The sequence below is a fragment of the Manihot esculenta genome, chromosome 11 (assembly GCF_001659605.2).
Source record: "Manihot esculenta cultivar AM560-2 chromosome 11, M.esculenta_v8, whole genome shotgun sequence".
Lineage (NCBI taxonomy): Eukaryota > Viridiplantae > Streptophyta > Magnoliopsida > Malpighiales > Euphorbiaceae > Manihot > Manihot esculenta.
Genome location: NC_035171.2, coordinates 30142333 through 30168607, shown reverse-complemented (window position 1 = coordinate 30168607; position 26275 = coordinate 30142333). Strand labels below are relative to the sequence as shown.

General features: G+C 35.4%; 2 protein-coding genes and 1 non-coding gene across 7 annotated transcripts; 2 read left to right on the top strand and 1 right to left on the bottom strand.

Moving 5' to 3' along the window:
• The first annotated feature begins 446 nt into the window (after nt 1-446).
• On the top strand, nt 447-3796 carry LOC110626410 (2-alkenal reductase (NADP(+)-dependent)). Its single transcript, XM_021772282.2, has 5 exons — nt 447-832; nt 971-1148; nt 2106-2272; nt 2948-3030; nt 3257-3796. The coding sequence occupies exons 1-5, from the start codon at nt 461-463 to the stop codon at nt 3633-3635; spliced, it is 1179 nt and encodes a 392-aa protein (XP_021627974.1). The 5' UTR covers nt 447-460; the 3' UTR covers nt 3636-3796.
• A 13842-nt stretch (nt 3797-17638) lies between these two features.
• On the top strand, nt 17639-24969 carry LOC110626409 (probable NOT transcription complex subunit VIP2). 5 transcript variants are annotated; one of them, XR_002489720.2, is made up of 15 exons: nt 17639-17794; nt 19012-19150; nt 19842-19950; nt 20028-20206; nt 20322-20703; nt 21366-21578; nt 21677-21778; nt 21859-21947; nt 22034-22213; nt 22492-22917; nt 23025-23077; nt 23172-23213; nt 23447-23591; nt 23698-23809; nt 24297-24969. XR_002489720.2 is itself a non-coding variant. In XM_021772278.2 (15 exons), exons 2-14 carry the CDS (start codon nt 19133-19135, stop codon nt 23755-23757), a joined length of 1998 nt encoding a protein of 665 aa, XP_021627970.1. In that variant the 5' UTR covers nt 17639-17794; nt 19012-19132; the 3' UTR covers nt 23758-23775; nt 23884-24186. The 5 variants fall into 5 exon arrangements, 3 of the variants coding, with proteins under 3 accessions (XP_021627970.1, XP_021627968.1, XP_021627972.1); XR_002489721.2 differs by lacking the exon at nt 24297-24969 and adding an exon at nt 23884-24186; XM_021772278.2 differs by lacking the exon at nt 24297-24969 and adding an exon at nt 23884-24186 and having other exon boundaries at nt 23698-23775.
• On the bottom strand, nt 19870-19950 carry LOC122725230. Its single transcript, XR_006352700.1, has one exon. It is a non-coding gene; the product is annotated as a small nucleolar RNA snoR35 (small nucleolar RNA).
• Nucleotides 24970-26275: the final 1306 nt, after the last annotated feature.

Below are 26275 nucleotides of genomic sequence, written 5' to 3'. Positions count from 1 at the left end.
GATTGTATAGTGTGATTTGGTGAATTGGTTAAGATAATATATAATTCATTTAAAATTATAAATTTAATTTTAATTTATTTATTTTTAAAAAAATATTAATAAATTAAATAATTATTAAAAAATTCATACACTTTTAATTCTATTATAATTTTATTCTAAATTTATAAATTATTATAAATTTTACTTTAAAATTTATTGACATATAGTATTTACATAATGAGTAACGCACAATTTTATTAGTTTTTAATAATATAAATAATAATAAAAATATAATTGAAATAATTTAAAAATTTAAATTTTAATTAATAAAAAATATAAATATAATTACAACAAAATAAAAAATAAATAATTTTTTTAACTATTAACTTTATATTTTTCTCATTAAATTAAATATTTTTACCAATTAAATAATATAACTTATCATTCATCTTTTTCCGATTAAATTAGATAATTTTACTCTATGACCTTTCGTTTGCCAAACAAAAAACTTACATATCCTTGCAACGCGATCGTTCAACAGAGTGTAAAGCCCAGGCGACTTGCAGTCTCCGGCCGGTGTAGGAAGTTACGGTTGTCGGAAGAGAACAGACAGAGAATGGCGTCCAGCGGTGAAGAGGTGAGCAACAAACAGCTGATATTCAGAGACTACGTCACTGGTTTTCCTCAGGAATCCGACATGTATGTCACCACTGGTACTGTAAAACTCAAGGTATCAGAAGATTCTAATGGTGTTCTTCTCAAGAATCTCTATCTATCCTGTGATCCTTACATGCGAATTTTGATGAAGAAACAAGAGGGTGTTGGCGGATTCTCCAGCTACACTCCAGGCTCTGTAAGCTCTTTACTTCAGTTTCTTTGTAATTAGTTAATTTCTCTTCTGTTTGGTTAACCGAATGAATCCCATTTTAATTTTGCATCTGCAGCCCAAAATTCATCAGATTTTTTAACTTGTGTTGATGAAAACATGCAGCCACTTACTGGGTTTGGAGTGTCTAAAGTTTTGGATTCAAGAAACCCTGAGTTTAAAGAAGGAGACTTGGTTTGGGGAATAACTGGATGGGAAGAGTACAGTCTCATTACAAATCCACAAGTACTCTTTAAAATTCTGCATACTGATGTTCCTCTTTCATACTATACTGGAATTCTTGGTAAGTCTCAGAGAATTCTGCAGCAATTGTATATGGTATCAACGATTAATTGAGAGCTAGGTTTTGATTGCTTTGATTGCAAATGTGATTCTGAAGTTCCATGAAGTGCATGCTACCATAAGTGTTTCTTCCTTATAATTAAAGACATGAATGATATGGGTTTTATCTTGATGGTTAGATTGGCTTTGGAATGTGATGTATGAAATTGAATTAGTGGATATATTGCAATCCAGTATAAGCCATCTGCATAATGAAAATGTTTATTTGCTTTGTTGTACTCATTTCAAGGTAGTAAGATGACTTCGTTGGTCCACTTAAAACAAATAATTTCGGACATGGTAGTATATGCGTGCTTTTGAGGAGGGGGGGGGGGATTAGATCTTAGATACATCAGCAGTCTATGGTATGGTTCATGATTATATGACTTGAATGTTGGATATATTTTTTTCATGGGCCAATTGGGATCCGATTCGAAAGTTCCATGATGTGATCTGAAATAAATTTTTGTGATGTATGTGGTGGTGGTGGAGATTGTAATTTTCCTTGCCTTGTAAGAATATGTGAGATTATTCGGGAGATACACTGGAGTTAGGATAGTGAAACTTTATCCCTGTCTACGTGTGTGCCTAATATTGTGGGTATGTTTCAATAGATTGATTGCGTGCTTAAGATATGAGAATAAAATGAGAGATTGTTCCATGTATCTATGGCATGTGGATGGAGAATTTTAAACCTCAAGAAAATGAGCTGCAATTAATATCGCACACATAAAGATTTGAACATGTAAAAGTGGCGTGTTTTAGATTACATCAAATTCTTGAAAGTTCATTTTAAACTATACTTATGTTTTTAGGTATTTCAAATTCATTCTCAAACAAAAAATCCATTTTATGACTCCATATCTGAGCGTTTCTTGATTTCCTTTTTCATATCTATATCCATGCATTATTTTTGTAGGTATGCCTGGATTGACTGCTTATGCTGGCTTTTATGAGGTTTCTTCTCCCAAGAAAGGAGAAAATGTTTTCATTTCAGCGGCCTCTGGTGCTGTTGGTCAGCTTGTTGGCCAATTTGCAAAGCCGATGGGCTGTTACGTTGTTGGAAGTGCTGGAAGTAAAGACAAGGTGATTTGCTTTCATTTTCATTTGATTGTATATTTGCATATCAATACCACTTAACTAACTTCATAAATTTGTGTTCCAATCACATAAAATTTTGTTTTGGAAATTCAATTAAAACATTTTGGCAAATTTCATAATTTCCAAATGTTTTGCAGGAAAAAACATTGATCATATACTTTGATATTCCAACTCTTCATTTTGCCATGTCGTATCCATGTGGACAAGACACTTCATAATATACGATACGGAATATGTGTTTTATACATATTCGTGCATTCGGACACTTAGTGACATACTCATACATAGTTAATAGAGCATTTTTTCTCTCAAGATGAAGAGCATGTATATAGATGAAAATAATTATTTATTTGTATATTAGATGATGTATTTAGTTATATTTTATTATCTATTTAAACTATAATTATTACTGTATAACTATATTTTTTTATTCTAATTTATTTTATATAACATAATGTGTCCAAGTACCCGTGTCTGAACTTAGATCATATCCCCATATTTTCTTACTTAGATCCATATCCCCAAATTTTCTTATTTATAAAGTTGATAAATTAGACATAGGGATATGCACCCATTTCTGACACTCATATCCGATAAATGGATCAAGGATGAAACGAATCTTAAAATGAATTCTCTCTTTCTCCTCGTCATTCTAATCAGGTTGATTTGTTAAAGAATAAGTTGGGGTTTGATGAGGCCTTCAATTATAAAGAGGAGCACGACTTGGATGCTGCTTTGAAAAGGTCAGTATGTATTACTTAATCAAGACAAACATGAAAATTGCTTCACAGTTATTTCTCAAATATTCATGAATCTGAAGCAGGCAATTTAAGGCACTGACTTAAACTATGAATTTTTACCGCAAAACCTGTCAGGCTGTGAGGCGAATAATTATTATTCTTCAATTTTCAAGAAAAACAACAAAATATGAGAGATGGTATTGTTATTGTTATTATTACATTGTCACAGATGCTTCCCTGAAGGCATAGACATCTATTTTGAGAATGTTGGTGGGAAAATGCTAGATGCTGTTCTTCTCAACATGAGACCTCACGGTCGCATTGCTGTATGTGGAATGATCTCACAATACAATCTTGATCAGCCTGAAGGTGTTCATAATTTGATGTCCATTATTTATAAACGGGTCCGATTGGAAGGATTTGGTGCACCTGATTATTTTCCCCAACATCCCAAGTTTTTGGATATTGTGCTGCCTTACATTAGAGAGGGGAAGATAAAATACATTGAAGACATTGTTGAAGGACTGGAGAAGGGCCCTGGAGCTTTCATAGGCCTTTTCAAAGGTCAAAATGTTGGCAAACAGGTGGTTGTAGTTGCTCGTGAGTGATCGGATCTTTTGTTATGTGTATATTTTTCGCTCAAGTTATCTTAAATCTCGTATCGAATAATAATTCTACGTCTGCATAGAGATGTCAAATATGCTGTTGAGATGCATTATGTTGGACTGTTTTTAAATGGAATGGAAGCAAGTGAGTGCATTAGAGTTTCCTTTTTGTTTTGGCTCAATCTATCTATGCAGTCTGGCCTTTTTGCATCTATGCATTCTTGCCTTTTTTTTTTTTGGAACCTCACTATATGCGTCTTGGTTGAACTTGCAACTAATTGTCTGACTTTTAATATTTTCTAGAAAAATTTACTATAATATAGAGAAAGTCATTAGTTAGTCTATTGATTTTTTTATGACGGTCAGACTCTAAAAGCCTAGGCTTTGGTAGTGCCTATGTTAGAATGACCGGGTCTGGTTCAATTAGGGCTCAAGGTGTGGCTTTATGTCTTGTGAAATCCCGAACTCGGTCTAGATGGGCCGGATTGGACTAAAATCTGTTCGAGAGGGCTTTAGCTCTATAGATCCATTGGCCTATGCAGAACAATATAATCCATAACGTTCAGATAGTGTTTCAGAGATGCCGCATGAAATTAAATGACTGTCTGACGAAAGAAAAAGGATATAGCGCCTCTATACATACGGTCAGCGTGAACATGACAAAAATGTACTAGCCCCAAACAGCAGTTACACGTCACTCGGATAGCGGTTACACGTCAGTAAAAAACAAAAGAGAAGAGAATAAAAAGATATGTAAAGAAAATAGAAATCAAGCTGATGAAAATATACTTTAAGCCTGACCCATGATTAGATCTGAGACATCAATTGACGCGTTTGTGGAAGCGAATGAGATCTTTTCATCATCAGAGTTATCATCCTCATTTCACCCACTGAGATCCACATGGCCAATCACAGTAAAACTCATACCGAAAACACCCCAAACGACCTGAGTTCAACTCAAGAAGGTCCACACTTCTCATTCTTTAGCCCAACCGCTCTAGTAATCAATCACCTATGTTGTTTAACTCTTCACCACCCAGAACTATCTTATTTGACTAAGAATTGCAAAGCATGACTCTCCTACTACATAACACTAGTTAGGCCAGATGTTACAGCAGAGAGAGCTCAGTACCCCATTGAGTATACCACCTATAGCCGAGGATATCACTAAGTCCCAACCCACATTAAACTATCAAATCCCTCAATAGAATAGTAAGATAGACGATGGAGATGAAGAAGTCAGTCGAAAAAACGAGTCGACAGCCTCAGCGAGGCAGGGTAGTGAGACAACTTATCGAGAATGATGAGACTGGAGTGAAGAGTTAGAAAGAAACTACTGCATGGAGAAGAGGCCCAGAAGGAAAGACGCAGACGTAGATAAAAAGTTAGAAAGATTGAAAGAGCAACTACTGACAGAGTTAGGAGCACGAGACAACAACAATCCCTTATTGTCAACCTCATCGTTGTTTATAAAATAAATTCAACAAGAAACCATATCAAAGAAGTTCATGATGCCAACTATGGCAACTTATGACGAGAGGGAAACCCCCGAGAGCACGTCTTGAACTACAAGACATTCATGGAGTTGCAGATTCATTCGGATGCTCTGATGTGTAAGGTCTTTCCCACCACCTTAACGGGACTAGTCCGGACATAGTTTAACAACTTTGGAATCGGAGAACATCAAGAACTTCATAGACCTGACCAGTGTATTCATCAGTAGATTTATTGCCGGAGTTCCTGTTAAAAGAAAAATGAGTTACTTGGGAATCGTGCGGAGGAATGAATCCTTGAGAGAGTATGTGGCCAGATTTAACTCTAAGGCTTTGCAAATACGTGAGTTGGATGAGGGAAGGGTAGTATAAGCCATGCATAAGGACACAATCTCCTTGGAGTTTTTCAGGTCGTTGTGCAGAAAGTCTCGTACTACCCTGTTGAAGCTGATGAAAAGAGAAGAGAAATTGACGGGAGTTAAATTCGTCAATTTAAAATTTAACTTGATAAGAACTTGTAGATGCCGAGTTCTTCAATCAAGAACTTGTAGATGCCGAGTTCTTCAATCAAGAACTTGTAGATGCTGGGTTCTTCGATTCCTATTTTGGCATATGAGTTGCATTCAGTCCTCCATAATTTATAAGGGCTGCCGAGCTCTAAAGGATAAGCTCTACTGGACATGAAAACTAATTCAAAGTTTGAAAAGGTTGGGAATGAGAAAAAGATCTTTATTCCTAATAACTGGAGTTTGTTTAGCAAATAGGAATACTTGGAAATAGGAATAGGACGTAAGAACTGGAATAAAATTAAAGTATTCCATTGTTTTATCTCCTCATACGAGTATTATAAAACCATGAAAATAAATTTTAATTCACCACTATATCTTTTTAAAAGCCAAATAATTTTTTTTTTTAAAATAAATTCTTAATTTTATATTAAAGGCCAAATAGATTCTATCATATTAAAATTTTAAAATAATATTTTTTTAAATAATAAAATAAAATTTTTATAATTTTTGAATTTATTTTTATATGAAATCAGTATAATGACACTCAGATTTGGTGCAAGTAAGATTAAATTTGGGTCCAAATAAATTAGAGATACTTATGAATGAATCCCAAAGAGTGAATAATTTCCCCTAACCCACATCACTCCATAAGACATTCTTATGAATTATGATGGCCTGCTATACCACTCATTGGAAATTTGCTTGGAATTTGGGTTTTATCAAAGAAGAATAGATTGAAAGTAAGCATGAGCACATCACTCTCAATTTTTTTTTTTTTGGAATGGGCATCACTCTCAATTAATTACATCAATTATATATCTTGTTTAATCCAAAAGCTTCTTCGCGAGCCATCCGCCCCAGCCCAACCACGACCACGTAATATTAATATCTTAAGCACAATCCTCCAAAATTTGTAATGAAGTTTATGTATGCATCCTTAGTTATATCTTGACGATTAACAATGAATTTAAAAACAGTTTAGAGGTTATAATATATATGCAGGTGGTTCTCCAGTTCACTTTCGATGATCCTCCATGCATGTCTTGGTGAGCCTAGAGCCTTCTTCACAGGGATGCTTGGTCTTCTCTGACAACCTTCACACCGTTTCATCGATTGCACTTGCCCTAGACATGTGAAGAGCTTTAACTTGATTCTTGATGCAAAAAGCCTTGGGATCATTCATCTCCTTCTCTTATTGAACTACTGATCCTTAGGCACGATGATAGTTGATAAACTCTCCTTAATGTCCCTTCCATGGCTTTGATGAAGGAAGGGTTTGGTTCTTGGTCATGCGGCTTCTGTGTTCCTCTCTTTTTGCAAAGTTCTTTCTCTAGGTTGTTGTGCTTCAAAGTTGTTTACTTGCTGTTTAGGTGACATCTTGGCTCCTCGTTGGTGGCTTTCTTTTCAGACGGCGATGATACTAGAAACTTCCCATTTAGCAAGCTAGGTTTTTAGCTAGGCTTAGACTTTGCCTATCTATGGGCGTGGACCTGAGCTCTTGGGCCTTGTATTCTTTTGCTTATTTTGTTTGGGCTTAAAAGCATATTATTTTAAAGTCTGGGTGATATATTTAGGTCTAGGCCTTAAACCTCTTAATATATCGATCAAATTGATAAAAGTAAAAAAAATAAAAAATAAAAAGAAATCAACTAGCTCAGTCTACTAAGGCCCAACCTAGAATAAGATAAACCATAGCTACAAAGTATAGATCTTTGCATTTAAACAATATATAATGTTGTCATCGATATATGAATATAAATTGATGAGAAGAAGTACTAAAAGTTAAATAGTTTAAATCAATAACGGATTAAGATTAAGATCATATTTTTACCTATAAAAGTTTAGTAAAAACCTATAAAATAGTTGTTAGAGATGAAACTCATAAATTATCTGAAAAATTTATTATTTAGTTCTTGTATTATGAAAAATTTTATTAGTTATTTAGAAATTACAGCTCTCTCGCTCGACTCTCTCTCGCAGTGCACGATAGCACTTCTACGCATGCCGCGTTCTGAACGAGGAAGGATTGGTGCGGGCTTGGCTTATTGGGAAGACAATGGAAGATATGGTGAAGGGAAATGGCAGTTCTGAGGGTGAAGATGCGGTCGAATGGAGGACAGAACAAATGAGATGTAATATCCGGCTAGACCCCGGCATCAGAATTCCTGCTTTCCGGCGGAATCTCGGATGTCGGAACCCTCTAGAATGGTAAAATCATGTTTTTATACAATGTTTTCATGTGTTTTAAGGTTTTAAGTAAGAAAGAAATTGAGTTTTTGAAAGAAAATGTTTTGGAGGAGAAACTCAGGTTCGGCTGCCAAACGTTGGTGACTTGCGGAAGCTCTTTTGGCCCCTGAAGGTGGTCTGGCCAGCCACCTATAAAAAGGCCCCCTGTCCGAAAATGGGCGTGTTTTCTCTCTCTATTTTCGGGCAAGGTGAGTCTCCGCCACCCCTTTTATCGATCTTGTGTTTTCTCCTCAAATCCTTCAAGTTTTAACAAGTTTTAACTTGGTTTTGAAGATTTTTGAGCTAAGAACGAAGTTTTGAAGCTTGGAGACCCCGAAGCTCGATTTCTCCCATCTCCGAGTTTGGATCGCCTCTCCTCTCGATCTTCAAAAAGTAAGTGGAGATCCTACCCTTCTTTTATATTTTATGAAAGTTTTGAGGGGTTTTAGAGAGTTTAAATGCATGTTTAGAGTAGTTGTAGAATGTTAGGGTTTATGTGCCCTTTATGCCTAAATGTATACTATGTGGATGTTTGTTGGGGTATAGGCTAGTTTTAAGCCCCTATATACTTAAGAATATGTATATGCATGTTTTAGAATAGTTGGATGTGTGTTGAGAAGGTTTGGTTGGCTGAATGTGTGTGAGAGGCTTGAGTTCTGCCATTTTGGAAGAACTCAGGTTCGGCTGCCGAAGCCATGTTCGGCCACCGAACCTGCCTGGGGAGGCAGTTTGGCCGCCTAAACTCGCCCCCGAAAGTTTGGACTTTCGGCTCTGGAGGAGAGTTTTGGCCGCCGAACCTGCCGCCGAAGGTTGGTAACCTTTGGCTCTGGACAGACTTTCAGCCGCCGAACCTATCCCCGAAAGTGCATGACTTTCGGCTCTGGAGGGACTTTCGGCTGCCGAACCTGCCGCCGAAAGTGCCCTGTTCAGCCTTCCTTTGCATGTTTTCTTTAAATGTTTTATGGTGTTTTGGGGAGATGTTTAGAGTTATATTAAGAGTATGTTTGGTCCCTCATTTGAGTTCACCTGTGTAGGTTCAGACCCGAGGAACCGAGGACCCCAGCAGTGAGATAGCTGCTTCAGAGTCTTCTCAGAGTCAGCCTGAGGTGAGTAGAATGGATCTTTATGTTTCAAAGTAAATAAATTTTGAGCATGTTCATGCATCACGAATGCCATGTTATATACTAGGTTGTTTGCATTAGAATTCACGAATATGATGCATTGCATTAATTATTGTTGATATGGATGGTTATTGGATGATCCATTAGTCCTCGATATGATATGATATGGTATGGTACGAAAGTCCAAGTCGAGGCCCATTCTACGCCCCTGGCACAGAGTAAGAGAAAGTCCAGGTCGAGGCCCATTCTACGCCCCTGGCACATTGGAATGTTATGTTATGTTATGTTAAGGGAAAGACCAGAGGCCCATTCTACGCCCTGGCACTGTTGGATTATGTAGAGGGCTATTGGAGACAAGTCTATCCTTGATGTGATTTGTTTGTGATGTGATGCATTCCATGAAAGCATGTGTTTTAATATACTGTTTTACTATTCTGCTCACTGGGCTCTAGTAGTTCACCCCTTTCCCTTAACCCCCAGGTTTACAGGTTCGGGATAGACCAGGAAGTTAGCAAGAGTAAAGGTGTAATGTATGTAATAGTTAGTTGTGGACATGAAAAATAATGTAATGAAATGTAAGATGTTGTACAAAATGTAATGAGTATTAGTATTGTGCTTGACCTTAGTGTGTGTGGTTAATCCCTTTGTTCATGATCAGTATGAAATGTTTTAATGTTGAGAAATGTAAACCGAGCTTGATGTATGTAATGTTGACCCAACTAGAGCATTTGATGAGGGCTCTAGTGTGGGTTTTTATGTATTCAGTACCAGTGTATGCAGGTCAAGCTTGGTAGATGAAAAATTTAAAATTTTTATGTAAATGTATGATCATGTATGGGATTTATCCGGTATGTCAGGTTGTATGCTAGGCTTGCTACGGGTCCCGGCGACCTTAAGTCGATCTGGATCCTAGCACCAGTAGCGGTCCGATTTCGGATCGTTACATGAGGGATGGGTCTATTAAAGCTGTGACACAAACGGAGCTTCAACCAATGGAACCAGAGCAATAAACGGTGGAACCAAACGACATCAATGAGAAGGCGGAGTGATAGTAGTCATGCAAGAAAGAGAAGGTGACCTAGGGAAGAAACCTTGGGAAAAAAAGTGAGCAATCGATTTAAGAAACCTAAATCCGAATTAAGGTATGTTCCGCCTTTAATTTCGAATGGTAACAGGGTAGTAAAATTTCATAATGTTGAGTTGAAATCTTAAGAAGAAAAATGGAGGAATGCTCTTATTAGAAGTGTTATTAGGCCTGCTCCTAGATTTGTTTGGGTAGAGAAATATGCTATGAGTAAGTGGAGAAGGCATGGTTTGAGGAATGTTCACATGGTGAAAACAAATGTATTCTTGTTTATGTTTCAGAGTGAGGAAGGGAGAGATTTACTTATGGAGGAAGGGCCATACATTTTTTATAGGCGACCATTTATATTAGCACCTTGACAATCCAGAATGAAGATGGAGATTGATAAATTATAAAAGTAAAGTATGGGTTATTAGTACTAACAATAGTGAGGGGGAGAGTATGGCTAGAATTGTAACGTCATATAGAGTAGAGAAGGGAGATGGAGAGAGGGAAGTAGGAAGGGGTAAGGATCTCCCCTTTCAAAGGGGACGATTGGCTCTTGGAATATAAAGGGTCTTAATGACTCTAAAAAGCAGTTAGAGGTTCACTCTTTGATTGTTAGGTGTCGGTTAAAGGTAGTAGCAATTTTGGAGACAAGATTTAGGGAGTGAAATAAAGAAAATGTTTAAAAAGGCTTGAGGCTTTGTGAATGGGATGTGGTTTGTAATTACCAAGATATGGATCTGGTACGAATTTGGGTGTGTTTTGATATACGTTAGGTAAAACTGCATGTAATTATTTCTACTGATCAGCTATTTCACACTCATGTTGAGGTGGAGGGTAAAAGGTTTTTCTGGACAGTTGTGTATGCAAGTAACACTAATATAGAGAGAAAAAGTTTGTGGGAAAATAATGAGCATATTTCGAGTGATATGGAAGGAGCATAGCTAGTGCAAGCCGATTTTGATTCTAGCCTTTTTGCAAGTGAGAGATTGGGAGGACAAAAATCTACGAATCTAGATGAGAATTTCAAATGCTATATTGAGAACGCGGGGTTGGTAGAGGTGTGCATGAAAGGATGATTTTTTACATGGACAAACAATCAAGCTGGAGAGAATAGAATTTGGCGGAGGCTTTATAGATGTTTGGATAATGTCCATTGGATGGATGAAATGAGAATTGTTGATTGTGAAGCTTTACCTGCAGGTGTCTCACACCATTCACCTTTAATTATCATATTTATGGGTGTTGTTAATATGAGAAATGTCTCATTATGATTTTTTTAATATGTGGGTGTCACATTCTGAGTATGAGGAGATTGTGAGAAAAGTTTGTAAGAGAAAAGGAGGTGAAATGCTATATTTAAGCTCTAGTATAAGCTAAGTGAGTTCAAAAGATAATTGAGAAAGTTGAATAGAAGGGAGTTTTCTAATTTATCAAGGAGGGTTGATAGCCGTAAGCAGGTGTTGGAGCAACTACAAGAAAGTTCGCAGAGTGATCTGATGAACCCTATACTTTTGGATGAGGAGAGGGTTGTGATGAATTCTTTTAGAAATCTGTTAAAGCAGGAGGAGGAATTTTACAAGCAAAAGTCAAGGCTCATCTGAATCCAATCAAGAGATCTCAACACCAAAATTTTTTCATAATTTAATAAAAATTAGGCGGGTAAGAAATTCAATCCCAGTTTGGTGGTTAAAAATAGTAGTGTTATTGAATACCAAAACGCCATTAAACAAGCAATGGTTGGTTATTATCAAGGTATTATAGGAGCCTTCTGCTGGTTAGGTGGCACGTAGATGCAAGGGTTATCATTGCGAGTCCAGTGGTTCAGAAGAACAAAACTTTAGTTTTGTGTGAAAAGTGTCGAATGAGGAAATCAAGATAATTTTATAGTCTATTGAGAATCATAAGGCGCCAGACATTGATGGGTATAATAGCTATTTTTTCAAAAAGGCTTGGGGGACTATAGGAAGAGGCGTTGTGAATCCGGTTAGAGAATTCCTTCAGACCGGTAAGATATTAAAGTAGTTCAATGTGACTATTATAACTATAATCCCTTAGATGGAACATCCTAGTAGCCTTGGGGATTATAAACCCATTGTTTGTTGTACAATTATTTACAAGATTATTAGTAAAGTGCTTGCCATAATACTAGGGAAGATTTTGTGTATAATTATTAATCTTAGTCAATCTGCTTTTATCCCAGGAAGCAAGGGAGAGCATTCGGTCGGTTCAATTTTGAACCGAAATGAAATAAAAAAATTAAAAAATCAATCTATTGAAAAATGCCAACTGAAACTGAACCGAAATAAGAGAAAATTGAATCAAACCGAAATGATTCGGTATGATTTGATTTCAGTTCGAAACTGAATTGTTGGTTGGAGAGAAATGCCCAAAAGTATCGTTGAATTTCGTTGCCTCAATCCCAATTCTATATTTCTAGTATCCAACAATAATCTCAAACATAATCCAAATCATATCAATCAATAATTCCAAATTATAATTACCAAATTTTACAAGAAATTCACAAGAAATTTCAATTAACAGTAATTCAATACCTCAATACACAAATTGACAACAAGCCATTCACATAAACAGATTCAATAGAAAAAAATATGACAAATATGTGTTTCTCTCATATGGTCAATAAAATTAAGAATCATTTGGATCCTAGTCCCCAAATTAAATCAGCAACTCAACATCCAAACAAAGAAAAAAGTAAATTACAAAGGCACCACCTGAATAATAACTAGATCTTGAACAGTCTTTGCACCATAAAAAATCTCGTCGCACCATCAAGGATCGCCATCACACCATATTGAATCACCGTTGTAGGAGATAGAAATCGCCTTGCCGTCACACCATCACAAACTGCCTTTGCTGGGTCTATCACATTTATGGGGAAGAAGGGAGAAGAAGAATGAGATATAAAAAGAGAAAGGGGTCTAGATTTGTGGATGGGTTGTAGCGGCCTTAGATGAAGGAGGATGCGATGCTGGTAAAGATAAATGAGAAGGACATGATGTTTGTAGGGACGAACTAGTGATGAGGCAACTCACGAGGCTCTTGTACGAAGAATCCATATCTGACTTGCCAGGCTATGGGATGCGACTGCGATGCAACTCGTTAGCTTTGGAATACGAACTTGATGGGAAGAAGAAGAAGATGAAAAGGAGAAGGGAGGTCAAATGAGACTTTGAGAGAATAGGGAAGCATGGAGAGATTTGGAGCTTATGGATTGATTGAGAGGTTTGAGAGAAGATAAGGATAGGATCGACAGAGACAGAGTCATAAGGACTAGGAGTATTATTAGGTAAAGTATAAAAGGTTTTGTAAATATATATAAAATCGGTCGATTCAATTTTTAATTTTAATTTCTATTATATAGCCGAACCGAACCAAGAATTGAAATATTATAAAATTACTAACCGAACCAAATTGAAATAGATCAAATAACCAAACTGATCGGTTCAGTTTGGTTTGATTTTTTATTTTAATTGAAAACTGCTTAGCCCTACCAGCAAGGAAATTTTTTGATAATGTGTTGATTGCGCATGAGCTTGTTGGGAATTATCTTAGGAAACATGGTCCTCCTAGATGTGCATTAAAAATAGATTTAAGGAAAGTTTATGCCTTTGTGTATTATGATTTTATTAAGGAGGTCTTATTGGGTTTAAGCTTTCCTGGTAAATTCATTAATTGAGTTATGGAATGCGTTAGAACTCCTTGGTACTTGATCAAACTAAAATTAGTCTTATTTTTTATATTGTTATTAATGTTAACTTACACATTTTCTATCTAATTTTGTAGTTTTGATCTAATTTTGTAGTTTTGATCTTATTTTTGCAGAAAATGGTGTAAAATGGTAATTTGGTGAAAAATGGCCTTAAAGTTGTTCAAAAGAGAATAAAAGAGGACAAGCCTGATTTGCCCAAGTCGGTTTGCCCAAACCAAGTTGAAGTTGAGATGAGAGAAGGATGAGAAAAGCGCAGATTTGTTGTTCGACCAGATTGTTTGCCCAAGCAAACTGGGCAAACAGATCCTGCAGACAGAAGCAGAGAGAGAGAGACAACACCCAAGACAGACTGTTTGACCGAGTTATTTGCCCACACAGACTGGGCAAACAGATCGCGCGACAGCAGAATAGTAGGGACGCGAGAAACTTGGAATTCAAGCCTTCAATAAGTCTTTCCCTCCCCAAACATGTGAGGATAGCTCAGCAAATCTTCAAAACACCTCAGCACTCTATCCCACATATCTAGGAAGCCAAATCTCAAAAAGATATAATTGTCTTCCAAGAATTCAAATCCAAATAGGAAAGAGAACTCCATCTCAACAAGGAAATAAAGGGCAACATATTCAGCTATAAAAGGACAACAAACCAGCAAGAAAATAATCTCATCATCGGCAGAAATCGCACAACAGCCACGCACCAGCAGCCAACCCTTCCTCTTCTTCTTTTTGCTTTCTTTCTTTTATTTTTATGTTAGTTTCAACCATGAGTGGCTGAAACCCTTTTTCTAGTCGAAGATTAGGTGAAACTTGAGTTTGTTTATGGATTGTGGGATCTGAACATATGATGTTTATCTTTTATTCATCAATCTTTGTTGTTTAGATCAATAAGGCCCATTGATTTTTTATTGCAAAGTAATAATTTGTTAGTTTGGATAGTTTAAATCTGTAATTGCTTGAATTATTCAAACACAAGTAACTCTTGGTGTAAAAACCAATGAGATTGTATAATCTAACAGGATCATCATACGTTTAGGTAGCTAGAATTAAGTTTCTCTATTTTTTAATGCAATTGAGAGTTGTATGATGCTAAAAGCTCCAAGGACGTTCCTTGGCAACTTGTTGATTAATGATTAATTAGAGAACGTTTCCTAGTTAATCTATACTTAAGGAGGGATATGGTGGTGAGAAACGTCTTCCACCCCATAACTAATTTATTGAGACAAATAAAAGAATATAAGTGTTAATGATCCATCCTAACAACTGAAGTGGATCCAATTCTTCAACTAGGCTTTTCTCATTATTGAATTCTCTTCACTTTATTATTTGCTTTACTTTATAGCTTTTAATTCTAGTTTAGTTCATCAATCTCAAAACTCTCCTTTTATTTTATTTTCAATTTATTTACTTAGTCTTGATAAGAAAAATAGGTAATTATTAATTTCCTGTGGATTCAATTATTTTACCACTATCTACAGTTGTAAAATTGTGGATAACAAAAAAGGTTATTTTTGATCGGTTTTGACAACCGCACAGTCAGTACTATGTGCTGGTTAATGGTAGTGTTGAGAGATTCTTTCCAAGAAGAAAAAGTTTAAGATAGAAGAATCCTATGTCGTCTCTCTTGTTTGTGATTGCTATGGAGTATTTGTCCAGTTGTTTAGTAGTGAAACGCTCTGTTATTTTCAAGTTTCATAAAAACTGTAAATGTGTGAGTTTGAACCATCTATACTTTATAGATGATTTATTTTTATTCAGTTATGGTAATGTGGAATTTGTGAGATTTTTGGCTGGTGCACTATAATACTTTTAAAATGTATAAGGATTATAGTTTAATGAGGATAAAAGCCTTATTTTCTTTGCTAATGTTGATGATGAGGTTAAAACTCAAATTTTATAAGTGTTATCTGCTGTCATAAAAAAAGTGCATTGCCAGAAATTAGTGAACAAAATAACCGCAAGAATTCAATGTTGCGCTATAAAGCATCTATCATATGCAGGAAGGGTTCAACTAAGCTGTATTGAGAAGTATGTATGTATATTGGTGCAGTATATTCGTTTTACCCAAATCAATTATTAAAGAAATTGATAAGAGATGTATGATATTCTTATGGTCGAGAACAATTGAAGAGAAAAAAGGAGGGATGATTGCTTGAAAGATGGTTTATAAATCCAAAAATGATGGTGGTTTAGGAATAAAAGAGCTTTAAACATGGAATAAAGCAGTGGTAAAGAAACCCATTTGGAAATTGATAACTTCCAAGAGTTTATTCTGGGCTATATGAGTTAGTAGAAATAAATTGAATTAATTGAGCTTTTAGAGAATTATTAAACTGCTGGATGCAAGCTGGGGCTGGAGACATATTGTGAAGATTAGTAGTGTTTTCAAGCAGTTTTATGATTACAAATTGGGCAAGGGTAACATATCCTTATGGTTTGACACTTGTTTGAATGGTATTAGTATTTATAATAAATTTTCTAATTTGAATTTTGAGGATGCAGATGTACCTAAACATGCAAAGGTAAATGACCTGTGGAGGTAAATAAATTGAAAGCTATCGGATCCTAGTGATATGGGTACTGTGCCAACTTGGGAGGAGGTGAGGAATTAGAGGATGGTTAACAACCAGGATGATGCCACAAGTAAGTCTCTATTGCTGGTGCTTGAAAGGCAATAAGAGAGCCCAATAATAAAGTGAGCTTGTACAAGTTGATTTGGGATAGGTTTATTGTCCAAGACATAATTTTATTACTTGATTAGTTTTGATAAATAAATTAGCTGTTAAAACTAAATTGGTGAGATAGAGAGTTATTAATAACTCTATTTGCCACCTATACTTAAATGGTTTTGAAACAGTTGAACATAACTTTTTTACTTGTTTTTTTTCTATGAAAGTGTTAACAATTATTTTGTAAAAATATAATGTGAACAGTTCTATTATGAGATAAATGATGAAGGTAAGTTGGTTTGTAAGGAGAACTAGATAGAGAGGGTTCGTTCATAAAAGAATAATATTCAATGCAACAATTTACTTTATTTGGATGGAAAAAAATATTATTATTTTTAAGCAATAACCCCTAATGTAATAGAGTTTTACATATTTTTTTTTCACTATTAAATTGAAATTAGGTGATGTTTACAAGTCTATAAATTGACACAAATAGAACAGCTAAACTGTATTTTGTTTAGAATGTCGTTTTGTATATAGGGTATTGTGTAGTTTTGTTTCTGTTATTTAATTGTATCCTGCTACTTTTGTTTACAATAAAATAACTTTTTATAAAAAAATTTATTTGTTGATTTATCAATTTTAAAAAATATATTAGAATATATAATTTTAAAAATTTTATTAAGTTAAATATTTTACTATTTAATTTTTAATGAATGTGAAAGTTAATTAATTAATTTTTTAATTTTATAAAATATCTATTAATTAATTTTTTATATTAAAAAAATTTTGAATTTTTTTACACCACTGAATAATTAAAATTAATAAAAAATTAATTAATAATTTTTTAAAGAAAAGTCTTAATATATATTTTTAAAACTGTGAAACTAATTATTTTATGAACTTATATTACCGGAGCAAAGTAGCAATTTAAAAAAAAAGCTATTAGCTATTTCAAAAAACTTCAATCAAACGCCATCTCAGGCCTTACACGGATCCGAAACTGGACCCAAGTCGGCCCGTGTGCAGGGTAACATTAAAGTGCGCTCGCACAATAAGACGCACAATCCAAATGCAAGTATTTATGACAAAAGATTTTCATCCAATCAAGGGGCTGACAAAAGCGCATCTACAAAAGTAATCCTACATATCACCGTACACAAATTCTTCTTGTCTTTTATTGTGCACTTATCAAATCATATCATCCCTCAAAAAGCCCATTATTTCTCTGTGACTCTGTTTCTCTCTCTTGTTCGCTTCTTTCAACTTAGGGCAAACTCTTAACTCGCTTCTTTTGACTCACAAGCCTGAAAGATCTCTATATGCATCGCTGATCTGCCCCTCAGGTACTGCTTTCGTATCTCTCCCCGACTCGGGCTCGCTCTGGCTTCGATCTCCAATGATCTCCGACTTCATTTGTTTCTTTTATGATGCTTTCCTGTATCTGTATCTTGGCCTTATAGCTCACTGTTTGTTGTAAATCCGGGCCAATTTTCTAGGGTTTTTGGAATTTTTTGTGTTGGATTTTGTGTGTTTTAAGGATTTTAGTTTGAATGTTGAAGGAACTGATATGCAATTTAGTTTGGCATTTGTTTGGTTGATCAGAAACCGTGGTAATATAGAAGAAATGAGGTATCATGTGGCAGTTTAGCATTGAATTAACGTAAACTAAATGCATCTTAAGTGAACCAGTAGCAATTGGAGTTTTTCCGACTATTTTTTGAACTAATGGCGAATGAGTAATTTAGATTTTAACAAGCTGTTGGTTTTTTTCGTATGCGTTTATTTTGTGGCTTACCAATAAAATAATTAAGTTGCTGAATAATGAGTTCTGTTTTATTTGCTGGGTACACATAATTTATTTGCTGAATAATGTAAATTTGATACATTGTATGCTGGAAAGGTTTTGAGGGTTTTCTTTATGAGCACAAAGCATGATTTGGCTTATAAACAGTACCGTTGTTCAGAAGTGTTGGTAGACCGCTGTGAACTGTGAAGAGCTATGTGCAAGTGTAATAATCTTCCTTTTCAATAACTATTATTTCCCATTCTGTGAGTGTAGTAATTTCCTGTTTATCAATTTTCCTGTAATTTATCTCAGGAATACTAAATTATGAGTTTCTTTCCTGTGGTAACTTAGCAGAAATCATGTTTATTTGTTCACTTTGCTGTGGGCAAATTTAGTTAAGGTTTAGGGTTCTGCAAAAGATGAATGCATCTTGTGGTAATTGTTTAAAGAAAACTGAAAGTAGAAGCCAAACACATGGATGTTATCTATGTCAAGGCTTTGTATAAAAGCATAACTGTTATCTGTGTATAGAGATGGCAAAAACTGAAAACTGATGCTTGGTATTGAAAATTAGATAGATGCATTCATGATTTTGTTGGTTAATTATTTTATAAAATTATTTCTTTCTTTGTTGCATCTAGTGCATGTCTGTTTTCCTTGTTTCATCAGAGGTTATGGTCTCTTTCTACTGCCTTTGTCCAGAAGCATGCCCTTTTTGTTCCCTTTCTTTTGGGCATTTTTCTGAGTTTCTCACAGTATCCTGGTTCTTTTCAGGCTGTAGATTCAATATTTATTGGGAAAAGCTTTTTGTTCAATTTCTATACCTTAATCAAGACAAGGACAGCTACTCCCCAGCAAGGAATGATTTTTGGCATGAACTTTTGACATTTTTGCAATGTCGGGGTTACTTAATGTATTGACACTTTTCTGTCTAACATAGTTGTACTCCCATGCTTCTGGACTATTATCTCCTTGGTTATTATTGGGTTCGGTTGTTTTTATGTTTCATTGTGATAGTGCTTTCCTAGGTGCGCATATTATTTAAAAACTAGTTAAAACCTCATGGGTATGAACTTGTCAGTTTTCTTCAGAATCATGCAAGATATGTTAATGCGTGGTGTTATATTGCACATGGATTTTCTTAACTCATGGACATGTGGTTTCTCAAACATGTGTTTTTGTTTGGCACATTGCTGGTTTTTATTGCTGAGCATGTGATGTTGGAGGGGATATTATGTGAATTAGTGAGGAAGTGTGAGATTGGGAAATAGGAATTGAGTTGGAAGCAGTTTTGGTTGGAGTTATTCCAAAGAACAATTGCAAGTTCTTGCAGTTCTGTTCCTTATTTGCCCCAGTGTGGAAGATATAGAAGTAAATTAGTCCTCATAATGTTTGTGTCGTTATGGGTTATTGCGTAGCCTTTTATGTTGAATACTTGTTAGGTGCCTTGCCTTCTTGCGTCGTACTTGATTTCTGTTTTGTTTTTAATAAAAGTTTCCCCTTCTCTTTGGAGTTTATAAACCTGTGATTGGGATTTCAGATTACTTCTTTTGTATGGTTTTCTCATCTGTTTGTTGTAAACTTTAGTTTGTTTTCACTTGCAGTCTTCGCTAAACAGTTCAGCTTCAAATCTGCCTGACAGCACTGGACGATCTTTTACTACTTCTTTCTCTGGCCATTCTGGTGCAGCATCTCCTGTTTTTCATCATACTGGTATATGCTAGTGCTTCTCTCTTTTGTTCTATGTAATATTTCTCTTTCCTTTGTAATTTTGAGGTTTCTTATTGCAGGAACTATTCAAGGGCTGCATAACATCCATGGGAGCTTTAATGTCCCCAACATGCCAAGTACACTTGCATCAAGAAATTCCACCATAAGTAATGTTCCTTCAGGTGGAGTTCAACAACCTACTGGGAGCCTCTCTAGTGGTCGCTTTGCGTCCAATAATCTTCCTGTTGCACTCTCTCAGGTACCTTAGGTATTCTTGTGAACTAGCAAATGTATCTTGATTTGCTTAAGCAAAGTAAGCAAATATTTTTCCTGCTTTCTCATTGTACTTTTTCGCCCTTCCATCGACTCTGCAGTTATCTCATGGCAGCTCTCATGGACATTCAGGAGTCACAAATAGAGGAGGTATAAGTGTTGTAGGAAACCCTGGATTTAATAGTAACACAAATGGAGTTGGCAGCTCTATTCCTGGGATTCTTCCGACCTCTGCCGGAATTGGAAACAGGAATGCTGTGCCAGGATTGGGAGTATCCCCAATTTTGGGAAATGCAGGTCCTCGGATTACAAGTTCTATGGGGAACATGGTTGGCGGGGGAAACATTGGGAGGAGCATAAGCTCGGGTGGAGGATTATCTATGCCTGGTCTTGCATCTCGGCTAAATCTAACTGCTAATAGTGGATCTGGAAGTTTAAGCGTGCAAGGACAAAACAGATTAATGGGTGGTGTGCTTCCACAAGGTATAAGTGTGCAGAGATGGTCAATTAATTCCTTAACTGATGATTTTGCAGAGAGTTTGTGGGTTAAGAGAGAAATATTTGGTGCTGGCTTGAAAATTGAGTTTATATTCTGTTTAAGTTTATTTTGTATATACATTGAACTTTTGCCATTGGTATGGTTACTTTTTGTTATAACATTTCTCCTAAATCCCAGAACCTCTAGCTGGGGCACTTTGCCACCCCATATTTGATTATTGTTTTCTTTTGAATGGAGTTTTGTAATTGTCTTCTTGATATGAATGGAGATTCCAGGTAAGTGGACTCTTGTAAGATCTTGAAAATCACTGCTGGATTTCAGAGAATTTTTTTTATAATGTCTAATATTAGTTTGTTTGAGTTTCAAGGATGATCGGTTAGGTCTGTGTGTAGCTGTATCGCATGATGAAAGAGAATATGTTATAGTTTTCCTATTTAAATGCTGCTTGATTGAAATATTGGATTTGACGTGGTCAATCCTTTATTTATTCATTTCAATAACATTATTTTTGCTTGCTGGCTTTTAAATTGTCTCTGCCATTATCCTCAATTTGGTTATTTGATTTTTTTTTTTCATGGATGATAATTCAAGAACTAATTATTGTTTGGATATATTTACACGTGTGAATGACATCTTCTGGGTTCAGGATCTCCACAGGTAATTTCCATGTTAGGAAATTCCTATCCGACTGCTGGTGGCCCTCTTTCACAAAATCATGTCCAAGCAGTGAACAATCTTAGCTCAATGGGAATGTTGAATGATGTGAACTCCAATGACAACTCCCCTTTTGACATAAATAACGACTTCCCTCAGTTGACAAGCCGTCCTAGTTCTGCTGGAGGGCCTCAAGGGCAATTGGGTAATTAAAATCAGAGTCTGTGACTTATTTTTGGTTGCTTTTGTTAAGCATTCTTATATACGATTAGGGAATAAAAAGAAAAAACGAAACAACTTCAGGTTCATTACGAAAACAAGGTCTTGGCGTTAGCCCAATTGTCCAACAAAACCAAGAGTTTAGCATCCAGAATGAAGATTTTCCAGCTTTACCTGGATATAAAGGTTCTTTAATATTCTGTTTGGCTTATAGTTGCTTTAATTTTCATCATTTTGTGGCGACCTTAATTTTTGATTTTCTTCAGGTGGTAATGCTGAATTCACTATGGATTTGCACCAGAAAGAACAACTGCATGACAATACCATGTCAATGATACAATCTCAGCACTTCCCTGTGAGAATTTATTTAAAAGAAACTTGAATTCACATCAAGTCACATGTTACGTGCTTCTCTGATACTTCAATTTTGCTTTCCTGTAGATGGGTAGGTCTGCTGGATTCAACTTGGGGGGAACTTATTCGTCTTATCGTCCACAGCAGCAGCAACAACATGCTCCAGCTGTCAGTAGTAGTGGTGTCTCCTTTTCATCTGTAAACAATCAAGATCTTCTTCATGGTTCAGATATATTTCCATCTTCACATTCAACCTATCACTCACAGGTGTGAAAGACTTCCTGTGAAGTGTGCATGGCCAATATGTTTTTGTGTTCTCCAAGATCAAGGGATTGTGGTTTTGTATCTTACGAATGGATGATCTCTAATTACTGCCTCTAATTTAAAATAGAGACTTTAAATTAAAAAATTTATTTGAATAGTTTCATTTTCCTACGCCAGGGTAGTGTAACTGTAAATTTTATTCTTTATCCCCTCTTTATATTTATCTTTTTTCCCATTTTAGAAATTATTTCTTTTAACTGTATTATTCATCTTTGGTTCAGACCAATGGACCACCTGGGATTGGATTGAGACCTCTGAATTCACCGAATACAGTTTCTGGTATTGGATCATATGATCAGCTCATCCAGCAGTATCAGCAACACCAGAACCAGTCCCAGTTTCGGTTACAACAAATGTCAGCTGTCAGTCAACCCTTTAGGGATCAGGGCATGAAATCCATGCAAGCTGCACAATCAGCTCCAGACCCATTTGGGCTACTTGGCTTGTTAAGTGTTATAAGAATGAGCGACCCTGATCTGACCTCCCTAGCACTTGGAATTGATTTAACAACTCTAGGACTAAATTTGAATTCCACAGAAAATCTTCACAAGACATTTGGCTCTCCATGGTCTGATGAGCCAGCGAAGGGCGACCCGGAGTTTAGTGTGCCACTATGCTATTATTCTAAACAACCTCCTCCTCTACATGTAAGCTGCATCCCCCCTCCCCCTTTTCTCATTATTTATTATTTTTGTAAAATCATTTGGTGCTTTCCCTCCTTTTCTTTGTTCTTACTTCATTTTGGTGGCTGCAGCATGGATACTTCTCAAAATTCACGGTGGAAACACTGTTTTATATATTTTACAGGTGCATTTCTGTATTGAACCTGTGTTTTTCCTTTATGTATCAGGTTTTACACTCATGTCTTACTTGTCCTTTTTGTTCCTAATTATGTTTTCAGCATGCCAAAGGATGAAGCTCAATTATATGCTGCAAATGAACTGTAAGCTCTCAGATCTGAACTGAATTCTTTGTTGCTTCATGTTTTTGTACTCTCCTCTCTGCTTCTTTTGTTGCTTTTCTTGCTTGTGTGGATTTACCTCAAAACATAGAATCAAATGTGTTCACATCTGGAAATCATCGAAGTTTTTTTGTAGTATTGTGTATCCTTGCTATTGTTGGTAAGCAGGCATGAGGGTAAGTTGCTAAGGGTGATGTGAAACCTCTTGTTGGCAGTTATAACAGAGGCTGGTTTTATCACAAAGAGCACCGATTGTGGTTCATAAGAGTCCCCAACGTAGAGCCACTTGTGAAGACAAATACTTATGAAAGAGGATCTTACCACTGTTTTGATCCAAATACATTTGAAATAATCCGCAAGGTTTGGCCTGTTATATGCTATAGTTTCATTTGGTTGCAGCTTGCACTTATTCATAGCTGGCATGGAACTGTTCTTACTAACTGTGGTGCATTTGGTGTGGATGCAGGATAATTTTGTTGTTCATTATGAAGTGTTGGAAAAGAGACCATCTCTACCTCAACATTAACAAGTTTTTGTTTACATTGTAAAGTTTCTTTTATGTACTCATTCATTAGAATGTAAGTCAGTTTGCAGCATTAATGTTACTTGAATTTTACAATTTTTGCTAATTGTCTTGTCAATCTCGTTGCAGTGAGCCAGTCATTTTAGCTAATATATCACTTAGTAAATTGAAGATGATGAAAGCCAATACATTAGCTTCAGCATGCTCTGAAATAACTAGGCGTAGTAAATGCTCTCCACCTGCCTGTAAACTGTTACGTTCCATGTTGAAGGGCAGGATTATGGTTGCAGGCTTTAACTATAGATTACAAGTTTCCGTTTCTGAACAATAAACGAAATGTACTATATTTCCGATTTAAGATTAATAGGTGGTACGAAATCATCTACTGTCCAATTAATACAAGTTCCTTTTTCTGAGCAATACTTTTAACAATTTGAATTAGGTTGCATGTTGAGATGTGGCCGCTGCAGTTTTGCCCTCTTTCATTGTTGCACATGCTCTTTTTTCTTTAATTTTTTTTTTTTTGGTGCTGTGCTGTCCAGGTCGAGATCAGTGGTGATTGGTCCTCTTTTTAAAGTTTATCTGGAGTAAAATCATAGATTAATAGAAATCTAAATTGGGTTTCTTATGTTGGATTGAACATCGGTTTCATACAGCATTTGATTCCCCCCAATCTGGCCCGAGAGAACCACAAATTTTCAGGAGTTTTTTGATATGCTGATCCATGAAAATATTTCGTCTCTCTTTGCAACAGAAGCACGGAGAGCGGCCGTCGAAAGATCTCCATCACAGAGCATTTGCACATCTTGCATCTTCCAAGTTACTTCTCTTATTAGACTTGCTAATTATGGAACTAAGAGGTTTAGATTGTTATTTTAGCTGCACTGGGGTTTCTCTTTTCCAGTTTTAATATTTTATTTTACTTTTCTTTTTGTTAATAGAATTGTAAAATAAAATAAAAATGATTTTGAAAGAATATGTCAGCATATGATAAAAAAACGCAGGATCGAAGAACTTGACGTTAAATGAATGACCCGTGAAGAAAACCATTGTCCTGTCATCAAGAAGCTTGGTTACTGCGAAACCCATCTTCTGTTCTTTTGGGGCTTGCAAACGCTTTGCTTCCTTCATTCCCAAACCCTAGTCTGAACTATGAGTGAATAATTCCATTTGTTTGTACTTTTAGTCATGTTTTTATTCCTTTCTAAGCCAAGTTTAACTTCTCATCCAAAAAATGATATGTAATCATGGTGACCCATCTTTTTCCAAAAAAAAATAAAATCATAATTATATTTTCTTAACATGCATTGCTATTGTATGGCTGTCTAAAAAGTCAGCTAAAAATCAAAGTATTTCTAAAAGAAAGTTTAACTACTATTTCAGCAACTCTATTATCTTGCAGATAGTTTAAATAAGAGATTAGACAATTGAGATCTTATAATAATGGTAACAATATTTGAAAAAATGAAAAACCAACGGTAAATACTAAATAGAGAATTTTTACATTCATAAAATAAATAAGTGATTGTAAACTTTTAGATAAAACTAATTGAAGAGTTTTAAGTACTGCAAGAGTTTCCGCTGCCCGCTGCCAAAAGAGAGAGTAGCAACTAACATGAATATTTCATTGGTTTGTAAAAGTCAATTTCTTTTATTCTAAAAAAAGAAAATTCTTGTTGTGTCATGCAAAATGCTATTATTATATGATAAGAAATTTGTTTTTTTAATTTGTAAAGCTGTGGGTATTTTCTTAATTTTAAACTGTCGTAACTTAGAACAAGTCAGTAAACCAAATATATAAAAGGGGATGATTTAGAAAGTTTGTTTTCGTATTATCTGTCTCCATAGCTAGAGGAAATTGCTCAGAATATATCTTATTTTTTAACTTGGCTAAACAAATTGTTTTCTTTTAGATGTCTTACATATGAATTACCTATATGATGCAACAGAAAATTATTCTATTGCTATCGTCATTGGCGTCCCGCTTCAGAAAAGCTTTTAAGTGATAAATTTAATATGAGAATGAATTTAATAACAAATATCTATGTCGAAATTGACACAGAATTAATTCATATATATATATATATATATAACGAATGCATGAATTCAGATGTAATTGTTTAATCTAACAGTCTTAAGTTCTTCATATGACGTCGAACTTTCAACAACCAAACACTTCTTGTGCACTCATGTACAAGTTCTAGGTTTTAGGTTGTTTGGTGTCTTGAGTAGGGATGAGCATTCGGTCGGTTCGGTTTAAAACCGAACCGAACCGAATAAACCGAAAACCGAAATGTTAGTATTTATGAAAACCGAACCGAACCGATTTTGGTCAGAAACAGAATCGAACCGGTCTGATTCGGTTTGATTCGGTTCGGTTTGATCGGTTTCGATTTTTAATAATTTTTTTTATTTTTTAAAATTTATTTTTAATATTTTAAAATTTAATTGAAATATTTTAATGCTAATATGATTTAATTTCTCTATATTATTCAAAATAACATATTATTATCACTAAATC

Excerpts from the sequence above, each read along its gene's own strand:
- LOC110626409 (XM_021772278.2), top strand. Across the intron at positions 20,704-21,365 it reads GGGTGGTGTGCTTCCACAAG|GATCTCCACAGGTAATTTCC; the intron begins GTATAAGTGTGC and ends TTCTGGGTTCAG. Across the intron at positions 21,779-21,858 it reads AGCTTTACCTGGATATAAAG|GTGGTAATGCTGAATTCACT; the intron begins GTTCTTTAATAT and ends GATTTTCTTCAG.
- LOC110626410 (XM_021772282.2), top strand. The coding sequence starts at position 461 with ATGACCTTTCGTTTGCCAAACAAAAAACTTACATATCCTTGCAACGCG. Across the intron at positions 833-970 it reads CCAGCTACACTCCAGGCTCT|CCACTTACTGGGTTTGGAGT; the intron begins GTAAGCTCTTTA and ends GAAAACATGCAG. Across the intron at positions 3,031-3,256 it reads TTGGATGCTGCTTTGAAAAG|ATGCTTCCCTGAAGGCATAG; the intron begins GTCAGTATGTAT and ends ACATTGTCACAG.